Raw genomic sequence first — 11,954 nt, 5'->3', positions numbered from 1 at the left:
CTCTCTCTTTCTGTGCAGTCTCTTCTCCTCTCCCCTCTATACACAGCTGAGCGCTCTCTCTCTCTTGGCTTCTTGCGCTCTCTTCTCTGTCCTGAATACTAATCTGTTGCTGGCTGTCACTTTGCGCACCCCCTGGTATAACACTATACATGTGCTCTCACACTTGCAGACCCCTTCCTCCTCCTGTTGCATGCGCTGCCCACCCCCCTCCCTCAATCTCCGAGTCCTTTCCACTCGACTGTCTGTGAATAAAAAGCGTTTGTGAGCGTCTCCTCCTCCTCCGCCCTCCCCTGGATGAGGAGTACAGCAGGGAGCTGTGTGTTGTATAGATATATAGGTGGAGTACATACCTGTGCCCACAGGGTACCCACCTCCTGCCTCTATAGACTCTATACCCTCCATTCAGAGATGTGCTACAGGCGCTAGCAGGGGACAAGTTTAGATCTGCTTTGCCTTTGGGATTTACCTTCACCCCAGAAGTGATGTTACCCCGAAAAGTCTGCACCTTGTAACCCCTTCACCCAGCACTGGCAGCACATGCCAAGGGAACTATTACCGCCACAAAGCCGGGACCACGGGTGTTATGCCAGCCAAATACCCCCCTGTAATTCATGGACGCGCTTCAAGCTCCTCCAAGTGTCCCCTGACAGGTGTCGGAAACTGAAGATCCCTTTAAGAAAGTGTCGCTGAGCAGGGGGCAAGATGGAAATGGAAAAAGATGTGCAGCCCCTACCCCCGCGGTACCGGTTCCGGGACCTGCTGATGGGAGACTGGCAGCTGGATGAGAGGTAAAGCGGTGGGCATGGGGGGAGATGTGGCACTGAAAGAGTTAAGTCAGACACGTGCGGGAAAATATGGGGCTCGGGGTCACCGCCCGTCATAAACTTACCAGGCTTACCCCATATAACATTCAACAAGTGTCTGTACTGTGTATAATGTAATATAGAGGGGGGTATAATACACAGATATTACTATAATCCCCCCAGAGGTGTCTGTACTGTGTATAATGTAATATAGAGGAGGGTATAATACACAGATATTACTATAATCCCCCCCAGAGGTGTCTGTACTGTATATAATGTAATATAGAGGAGGGGGTATAATACACAGATATTACTATAATCCCCCCAGAGGTGTCTGTACTGTGTATAATGTAATATAGAGGAGGGTATAATACACAGATATTACTATAATCCACCCAGAGGTGTCTGTACTGTGTATAATGTAATATGGAGGAGGGGGGTATAATACACAGATATTACTATAATCCCCCCAGAGGTGTCTGTACTGTGTATAATGTAATATAGAGGAGGGTATAATACACAGATATTACTATAATCCCCCCAGAGGTGTCTGTACTGTGTATAATGTAATATAGAGGAGGGTATAATACACAGATATTACTATAATCCCCCCAGAGGTGTCTGTACTGTGTATAATGTAATATAGAGGAGGGTATAATACACAGATATTACTATAATCCCCCCAGAGGTGTCTGTACTGTATATAATGTAATATAGAGGAGGGGGTATAATACACAGATATTACTATAATCCCCCCAGAGGTGTCTGTACTGTGTATAATGTAATATAGAGGAGGGTATAATACACAGATATTACTATAATCCACCCAGAGGTGTCTGTACTGTGTATAATGTAATATGGAGGAGGGGGGTATAATACACAGATATTACTATAATCCCCCCAGAGGTGTCTGTACTGTGTATAATGTAATATAGAGGAGGGTATAATACACAGATATTACTATAATCCCCCCAGAGGTGTCTGTACTGTGTATAATGTAATATAGAGGAGGGTATAATACACAGATATTACTATAATCCCCCCAGAGGTGTCTGTACTGTGTATAATGTAATATAGAGGAGGGTATAATACACAGATATTACTATAATCCCCCAGAGGTGTCTGTACTGTGTATAATGTAATATAGAGGAGGGTATAATACACAGATATTACTATAATCCCCCCAGAGGTGTCTGTACTGTGTATATTGTAATATAGAGGAGGGTATAATACACAGATATTACTATAATCCCCCCAGAGGTGTCTGTACTGTGTATATTGTAATATGGAGGAGGGGGGTATAATACACAGATATTACTATAATCCCCCCAGAGGTGTCTGTACTGTGTATAATGTAATATAGAGGAGGGTATAATACACAGATATTACTATAATCCCCCCAGAGGTGTCTGTACTGTGTATAATGTAATATAGAGGAGGGTATAATACACAGATATTACTATAATCCCCCCAGAGGTGTCTGTACTGTGTATAATGTAATATAGAGGAGGGTATAATACACAGATATTACTATAATCCCCCAGAGGTGTCTGTACTGTGTATAATGTAATATAGAGGAGGGTATAATACACAGATATTACTATAATCCCCCCAGAGGTGTCTGTACTGTGTATAATGTAATATAGAGGAGGGTATAATACACAGATATTACTATAATCCCCCCAGAGGTGTCTGTACTGTGTATAATGTAATATAGAGGAGGGTATATGATAAGCTGTGTTTCCATTAGATGAGGTGCTGCCCCCTGGAGGTGGTGCAGGTTTGTGTGTGACATGACTTTCTCATTAAGTTGTGCGCTGCTTCCTGTGATCTGTGGGTGCACATCCCTGCGCAGATCCGGAGATTTGGAGGGGATTATAATAGGAGAACAGGTGTTTTGTTCCTGAGTTTAATCCTAAATCAAAGACCCAGGAACAAATCACTGACTGTGTGGCTCATTAATAGGTAACCGAGAGCCGGGGTTATGCCACTGTGTGCATGAATGCTGCCATACAGTACTCACACAATGCTCCCATTCACCGCCCACACTGCTGCGCAATATCCAGTGTAATGCTGCCAGAGATTTCCCAAAACTATTATTAAATACTAAGCAAAAAATGTTTTTAAAAACAACTTCTTTATTGCCCAAGAAATTGAATGTTCACTCCTTAGATGCCTCATGCATCCAAAAAGGGTTCTACAGTTAATGGCATAGTTAATAGTTTGGTCCCAGATAGTACTGCCTCCCTGTCTCTCTCAATTAATAGTTTGGTCCCAGATAGTACTGCCCCCATGTCTCTCTCAATTAATAGTTTGGTCCCAGATAGTACTGCCTCCCTGTCTCTCTCAGTTAATAGTTTGGTCCCAGATAGTACTGCCCTCCTTGTCTCTCTCAGTTAATAGTTTGGTCCCAGATAGTACTGCCTCCCTGTCTCTCTCAGTTAATAGTTTGGTTCCAGATAGTGCTGGCTCCCTGTCTCAGTTAATAGTTTGGTCCCAACTAGTACTGCCTCCCTGTCTCTCTCAGTTAATAGTTTGGTCCCAAGTAGTACTGCCTCCCTGTCTCTCTCAGTTAATAGCTTGGTACCAGATAGTACTGTCCCCCTGTCTCTCTCAGTTAATTGTTTGGTCCCAGATAGTACTGCCTCCCTGTCTCTCTCAGTTAGTAGTTTTGTCCCAGATAGTACTGCTTCCCTCTCTCTCTCAGTTAATAGCTTGGTCCCAGATAGTACTGCCCTCCCTGTCTCTCTGTTAGTAGTTTTGTCCCAGATAGTATTGCTTCCCTGTCTCTCTCAGTTAATAGCTTGGTCCCAGATAGTACTGCCTCCCTGTCTCTCTCAGTTAGTAGTTTTGTCCCAGATAGTACTGCTTCCCTGTCTCTCTCAGTTAATAGCTTGGCCCCAGATAGTACTGCCTCCCTGTCTCTCAGTTAGTAGTTTGGTCCCAGATAGTACTGCCCCCCTGTCTCTCTCAGTTAATAGTTTGGTCCCAGATGGTACTGCCTCCATGTCTCTCTCAGTTAATAGTTTGGTCCCAGACAGTACTGGCTCCCTGTCTCTCTCAGTTAATAGCTTGGTCCCAGATAGTGCTGCCTCCCTGTCTCTCTCAGTAAATAGTTTGGTCCCAAATAGTACTGCCCCCCCCTGTCTCTATGTCAATAGGTTAGTCCCAGATAATACTGCCAACTGGTCTTTCTGTTAATACTTTGGTCCCTATCCCTCTGTTATCAGTTTATTCCCAGGTAGTACTCATTCCCATTCTCTCTTAATGGTTTGATCACAGATAGTACTAGCTCCCAGTCTGTATGAGTACTAGCGCCCAGTCTGTATGAGTACTAGCTCCCAGTCTGTATGAGTACTAGCTCCCAGTCTGTATGAGTACTAGCTCCCAGTCTGTATGAGTACCAGCTCCCAGTCTCTCTTAGTACCAGCTCCCAGTCTCTCTTAGTACCAGCTCCCAGTCTCTCTTAGTACCAGCTCCCAGTCTCTCTTAGTACCAGCTCCCAGTCTCTCTTAGTACCAGCTCCCAGTCTCTCTTAGTACCAGCTCCCAGTCTCTCTTAGTACCAGCTCCCAGTCTTTCTTAATGGTTTGGTCACAGATAGTACTACCTCCCAGTCTCTCTTTGTACCAGCTCCCAGTCTCTCTTTGTACCAGCTCCCAGTCTCTCTTAATGGTTTGGTTACATATAGTACTAGCCCCCAGTCTCTCTTAGTACCAGCTCCAAGTCTCTCTTAGTACCAGCTCCAAGTCTCTCTTAGTACCAGCTCCAAGTCTCTCTTAGTACCAGCTCCAAGTCTCTCTTAGTACCAGCTCCAAGTCTCTCTTAGTACCAGCTCCAAGTCTCTCTTAGTACCAGCTCCAAGTCTCTCTTAGTACCAGCTCCAAGTCTCTCTTAGTACCAGCTCCAAGTCTCTCTTAGTACCAGCTCCAAGTCTCTCTTAGTACCAGCTCCAAGTCTCTCTTAGTACCAGCTCCAAGTCTCTCTTAGTAACAGCTCCCAGTCTCTCTTAATGGTTTGATTACAGATAGTACTAGCCCCCAGTCTCTCTTAGTACCAGCTCCCAGTCTCTCTTAGTACCAGCTCCCAGTCTCTCTTAGTACCAGCTCCCAGTCTCTCTTAGTACCATCCCCCAGTCTCTCTTAGTACCAGCTCCCAGCCTCTCTTAGTACCAGCTCCCAGCCTCTCTTAGTACCAGCTCCCAGCCTCTCTTAGTACCAGCTCCCAGTCTCTCTTAGTACCATCTCCCAGTCTCTCTTAGTACCAGCTCCCAGTCTCTCTTAGTACCAGCTCCCAGTCTCTCTTAGTACCAGCTCCCAGTCTCTCTTAGTACCAGCTCCCAGTCTCTCTTAGTACCAGCTCCCAGTCTCTCTTAGTACCAGCTCCCAGTCTCTCTTAGTACCAGCTCCCAGTCTCTCTTAGTACCAGCTCCCAGTCTCTCTTAGTACCAGCTGCCAGTGTCTCTTAGAACCAGCTCACAGTCTCCATTGGTACCAGCTCACAGTCTCTATTAGTACTAGCTCCCAGTCTCTCTTAATGATTTGGTCACAGATAGCACTAGCTCCCAGTCTCTCTTAGTACCAGCCCCCAGTCTCTCTTAGTACTAGCTCCCAGTCTCTCTTAGTACTAGCTCCCAGTCTCTCTTAGTACTAGCTCCCAGTCTCTCTTAGTACCAGCTCCCAGTCTCTCTTAGTACCAGCTCCCAGTCTCTCTTAGTACCAGCTCCCAGTCTCTCTTAGTACCAGCTCCCAGTCTCTCTTAGTACCAGCTCCCAGTCTCTCTTAGTACCAGCTCCCAGTCTCTCTTAGTACCAGCTCCCAGTCTCTCTTAGTACCAGCTCCCAGTCTCTCTTAGTACCAGCTCCCAGTCTCTCTTAGTACCAGCTCCCAGTCTCTCTTAGTACCAGCTCCCAGTCTCTCTTAGTACCAGCTCCCAGTCTCTCTTAGTACCAACTCCCAGTCTCTCTTAGTACCAGCTCCCAGTCTCTCTTAGTACCAGCCCCCAGTCTCTCTTAGTACCAGCTCCCAGTCTCTATTAGTACTAGCTCCCAGTCTCTCTTAATGGTTTGGTCACAGATAGCACTAGCTCCCAGTCTCTCTTAGTACCAGCTCCCAGTTTCTCTTAGTACTAGCTCCCAGTCTCTCTTAGTACCAGCTCCCAGTCTCTCTTAGTACCAGCTCCCAGTCTCTCTTAAGAGGGACATGACTTACAAGTTACAGAGGCTGCACTTGAACCTGGCCCTAGGAGCCTTAGAGGGAACCATAAGGATACCCTTCTCCATATGAGGAGACCATTACAAACTATAGACCACACATTAATGTCGGGGGCATGCTGCACTTAGTTTCTATGCATTTTACAATCCAGTAGACAGGGTATTGATAACTTTTGACTAGACCATCCTCATTAACCCTTTCCCTACAATCCCCATCATGGCGCAGGCGGTGAGGCAGTCCACGGCAGTGGTGTGATGGTCTACAAGTATTGTATATGGTGACTGCAGTCTAACTCTGACACTTCATCCCTCTCATTGCGCCCGTACCAGTGAGTGACAAGGCCGGTGTAGCCTTCAGAACCGCCGTGCAATGTATAAAGGCGGCTTTTCATTGTACTTAGAGAAATGCCATCTCCCTGCAGAAGGTCAGAGGCTCTCCAGCGATCTATGCAGAACTCTGCTCTTCAAGGGGAGCAATAAATGTTATGTATACATATTTATGGGGCTGGATGAGCACAATCCCAGGGGACCTTGGGCTACAGACATTAATAGTATGTTTCTGGGCATCTAGGTGATTTTTTAGGTACTAAGCTGATAGATACCTCAACTATTAGCTTGTCCTGTTTCTCTCAGTCTAATGATTTAGGTACAGATAGTACTGCCTCCCTGTTTCTCAACCTAATTATACAGGAACATATGATTTAGGTTCTTTCTCCCTTTATCTCTTAATTATTTTAGTACAGATAGCACTTCCTCCTTGTATCTCTTGGTACTGTTTCACTGCCCCTCTCAGCTAATGATTTAGGTACAGATAGTATTGCTTCCCTGTCTCTCAGAATTAGTCATTTTGATACAGGTAGTACTGTCTACCTGTCTCTCACAGTTAAGTATTTAGGTACAGATAGTACTGTCTCCCTGTATATCTTAATGATTTAGGTACAGATGGTACTGCTTCCCTGTGCTCCGCAGTTAATGATATAGGTACAGATAGTACTGCCTCCCTGTCCTCCGCAGTTAATGATATAGGTACAGATAGTACTGCCTCCCTGTCCTCCGCCGTTAATGATATAGGTACAGATAGTACTGCCTCCCTGTCCTCCGCAGTTAATGATATAGGTACAGATAGTACTGCCTCCCTGTCCTCCGCAGTTAATGATATAGGTACAGATAGTACTGCCTCCCTGTCCTCCGCAGTTAATGATATAGGTACAGCTGGTACTGTCTCACTTTCCCACTCAGTTAATGATTCTGCTACAGATAGTACTGCCTTCCTGTCTCACACAGTTGATATTTATTAGGCAGATTGTACTGCCTCCCTGTCCATCTCAGTAAATAGTTTACCTGTCTCTCAGTGAGTGATTTTGGTATAACTGTATAATACTGTTTCTAATTTTATACTGTAGGTACAGAAAGCACATCTCCCGTTTAACAGATAGTACTGCCTACCAGTCTCTCTCTAATTGATTTATGCACAGATAGTACTGCCTACCAGTCTCTCTCATTTAAAGGAAACCTACCTTGAGGAATCTACCATCAGAAGTAGATCTGATGGTAGATTCCTCCTGGCTGTCTCTCCCCTGATCTGTAATTTTATAATATAGGAACCTAACCTAAATTTTTAAAAACTTTACTTTAGTATTATGCAAATTAACAGCAGATGCTACTAGCCTGGGCGGGCACTGGGAGCTAAAAACGACTCCACGCCCTATGTAATACATGTAATTAGTTAGTGCTACTCTAATGTAATTGTTTAACTCATCCCATGTGGGCTCTGGTATTTGGTAAATTAGTATCCCATAATCCTCTGCTATACAATTCACTACCCTTCCTTGGTGCACTCACTTGTGCTATTGCTATGGCATCTCTATATTATTATTGCAGTAGAAGGATGACCAGGAGGACCTATGGAGAAGTAGTACCGCTCACAGGGGAGACATGTGCAACGCTTCAGCCTGGCGTAAACTTATGACAGATGTTTCTCCTGTCAAGAGGGCAAAATGTCCTTCCTGATGGCACTATGCCCAGGCGGTTGCCTTCTCTAATCTTAAAGGAGGGGTGTACATGTTGCTACAGCAAGACTCTTTACACTACAGCAAGGAATACAGCAAGATATCCCTTGTAGAAGTACAAATCCTTAGGATTGACCATCAGTATAGACTCTTGATAGGAGACGGGTCACTGAATTAGCGCATCATGAGATGTTTTTTGTGTGGCATCTTAATATTAAGACAGCTTTTTGTAGGCTCCCAGTCGATATTTTTTTTTTTTTTTGCTTTCTAATTACTGATAGATTTTAGCTGGTGTCATGACTTTCCATGGATTTTTGCACCTCTCTTTCGCTGCCAGTGTGTGCCTTGAACAGATTGTTTCCGACAATTGGTGAGAATTTCCTGTCGATATTGCCTTAACAAATAGATTTACTTAGAAAACTTTATGTTCAATACTTATTTATACTTTCCAAGTTTACCCGTTATATAAGAGGGAAATTGAAGCTCCATCCCCAATTCATATGAGGCGTGACTTACTTGGAGGTGTAAATACTTAGACCCACTCCCAGAAATCGGGCACTAGGAGCTGCTTACTAAAGTAAGCTCCTAGTACTATAACAAATGCAGCAGTGTTACAATGATAGTGTTATCGGAAGCCTCTGTAACCCCTCTCAAAGGGGGCAGTCCGAGGCGCTGCCTCGTCCCCGGATTGCCTCGCTCGCTCCATAACTCGGCGGTTGCTGCCGCGCGTCATGTGACAGTCACCGCCCCTAATCCCACCCACAATCCCGCCCCCTCATGAATACACCGGACCGCTATGAGAGCGGTCCGGCATTTCCATTGTACTCCGCAGCAGTGTCAGATAGTCATTGGAGGTTTCCGGTAACACTATCATTGTAACACCGCTGCTTTTGTTTTAACACTAGGAGTTGCTTACTTTAGTAAGCAGCTCCTAGTGCCCGATTTCTAAGTGACAGGTCATCTTCAAGGAAATCTTCCACCAGGATGAAGGATTGTAAACCAAGCACATTTACATACTGGTATGTGCCCCCTCTGCCAGGATCTGTCTTCCTTTAGCTTCTATTCAGCCTGTTTTAACACAAAAAAAAACTTAACAACTATGGAGCCCAGAGCCCCTCAGGTTTATTTGCATAATTTGTAAAAACATTGGCATAAGAAGCTAATATTAGAGTGGATCCTGCCAGAGGGGGCACACACCAGCACGTAAGTGTGCTTGGTTTACATTCTTTCATCCTTGTGGTAGATTTCAAGCAAAACATCCAGCTAATTTTTGCGAGAGTTTTTAATTACTAGTCATGTACTTCCCCTGCAGTGGCCACTGCAGGACAAATGAGGTACTACATGTAATCCATTGAGATGATAACTCTCCAAGTCCTCCAGAACAAGAGTGTCTCTTAATTAATTAAAGTCCCCCTCTTTATTATTCTTGTGCACCCTAGTAGAACATGTGGTTGTTTTATAAGACAACCCCTTTAAGTAACCTGCCAAAAGTGAGTTCTGATCAAACACACGTGCAATGACGGCACCAGGTCATCACCTGCTCAGGTGCCATTGAGCACTGCCCACTACACCTGTTATTATCCCTGTGATTATCTCCTATCGACATACACAGCGGAAATCGATATTAACGACGGCTGCCAGCAAGGTAATAAATTCTGATCCGACAAGAGCAGCCAAGAGGGTTTCCATGGAAATGGCGGGCTTAGCATCCCAGAGAGACCCTGATATCAATGTAATTCTCATTTTTTACTGCCAGCCTGAGTGACACAGACAGCTTGGGAAAGACTGACTAAGGTATGCAACGCTCGGAGCCTAATAAATCTGCTGCAAGCGACGCTGGGGTCAATTGCCAGAGGTGCAGCTCATTAGGCGGTGGTCCCAATAGAGTCTGGGGGAGATACAGTGTATTAACTAACCGCGGAGACTGCTTTATGCTTTGCCTTTATGGGGCAATTAATTTTGCTTAATATTGTCTGGTTTATAGCAGAGCTGCGCTTTTTACGTACAGCATTAGTGTTGATTTAACTTGTATGTTTTACGAAATCAATCTGATTTAATTAATTGAGGTGGCATTTTGGTGAGTGATAAGATTTCTTGAAGGATGTCTCTTGCAATGGTGAAGGAAGCTACCAGCTTCCCACTACAGGCTACTAACTGGAATGAAAAAGAAGTCATCAAATTTTGGCTACTTGTTGCAACCACTAGAGGGAGCTGTTTAAGCAATGAATTCTACAAAAAATGAGGATGCAGTCAGATCCAAAGCTCCCCCTAGTGGTGAATTCACAGTCAGCATTGAATGTCGGATGCTTCAAAAACCCCCCCATTTAAACATAAAAAACAGCACATGAGGCCTCCATTACGGCAGCTTTATTCTTTACCACCCAGGTATCCAAGAAATATACATAGACAAAATGTTTATGTCAATTCCTCATTAGAACAGAATATTTTACAAGAGCTGCTGTTGAGTGATCTCGTCCCAGAATATTTTATTATCTGTGTAAGATAGTTCCCATCTTTTCTATTCCCTCATGTAATTTGGAATGAGCATAGCATACTAATATATACTGTATTCAGCGCCTGTAATACTGTACCTACAAACAAGAATATAATTGCTATAAAATTTCCCCCTATGTACAAGAATATAACTACTATAATACTGCCCCCTATGTACAAGAATATAACTACTATAATACTGCCCCTATGTACAAGAATATAACTACTATAATACTGCCCCCTATGTACAAGAATATAACTACTATAATACTGCCCCCTATGTACAAGAATATAACTACTATAATACTGCCCCCTATGTACAGGAATATAACTACTATAAAACGGCCCCCTATGTACAAGAATATAACTACTATAATACTGCCCCCTATGTACAAGAATATAACTACTATAATACTGCTCCCTATGTACAGGAATATAACTACTATAATACTGTCCTCTATGTACAAGTATATAACTACTATAATACGGCCCCCTATGTACAAGAATATAACTACTATAATACTGCCTCCTATGTACAAGAATATAACTACTATAATACTGCCCCCTATGTACAAGAATATAACTACAGGCAGTCCCCGGGTTACATACAAGATAGGGTCTGTAGGTTTGTTCTTAAGTTGAGTTTGTATGTAAGTCGGAACTGTATATTTTATCATTGTAATCCCAGCCAGAACTTTTTTGGTCTCTGTGACAATTGGATTTTAAAAATGTTGGGTTGTCATAAGAACCAGGATTGACACTAAAGCTTCATTACAGACACATTTGATAACTGTTATAGCTATTTATTGTAGCTTAGGACTAAAGTAAAATAAATTACCAATATCCAGAGGTCCGTTTGTAACTATGGGTCGTATGTAAGTCGAGTGTTCTTAAGTAGGGGACCGCCTGTGCTATAATACTGCCCCCTATGTACAAGAATATAACTACTATAATACTGCCCCCTATGTACAAGAATATAACTACTATAATACTGCCCCCTATGTACAAGAATATAACTACTATAATACTGCCCCCTATGTACAAGAATATAACTACTATAATACTGCCCCCTATGTACAGGAATATAACTACTATAATACTGCCCCCTATGTACAAGAATATAACTACTATAATACTGCCCCCTATGTACAAGAATATAACTACTATAATACTGCCCCCTATGTACAAGAATATAACTGCTATAATACTGCCCCCTATGTACAAAAATATAACTACTATAATACTGCCCCCTATGTGCAGGAATATAACTACTATAATACTTCCCCCTATGTACAAGAATATAACTACTAGAATACTGCCCCCTATGTACAATAATATAACTACTAGAATACTGCCCCCTATGTACAAGAATATAACTACTATAATACTGCCCCCTATGTACAAGAATATAACTACTAGAATACTGCCCCCTATGTAC

General features: G+C 43.4%; 1 protein-coding gene across 1 annotated transcript in view; it reads left to right on the top strand.

Moving 5' to 3' along the window:
* The first annotated feature begins 248 nt into the window (after positions 1-248).
* Positions 249-11,954, top strand: part of LOC140128113 (potassium channel subfamily T member 2-like) — a 98,330-nt gene continuing 86,624 nt past the window's right edge. The window contains exon 1 of the mRNA XM_072149529.1: positions 249-788. Within this exon, the coding sequence (XP_072005630.1) occupies positions 703-788 (86 nt within the window). The 5' untranslated portion in view covers positions 249-702. The remainder of the gene's footprint in view (positions 789-11,954) is intronic.

This window comes from Engystomops pustulosus, chromosome 4, assembly GCF_040894005.1.
Source record: "Engystomops pustulosus chromosome 4, aEngPut4.maternal, whole genome shotgun sequence".
NCBI classification, from domain to species: Eukaryota; Metazoa; Chordata; class Amphibia; order Anura; family Leptodactylidae; genus Engystomops; species Engystomops pustulosus.
This window is presented reverse-complemented; position numbering and strand designations above follow the sequence as displayed.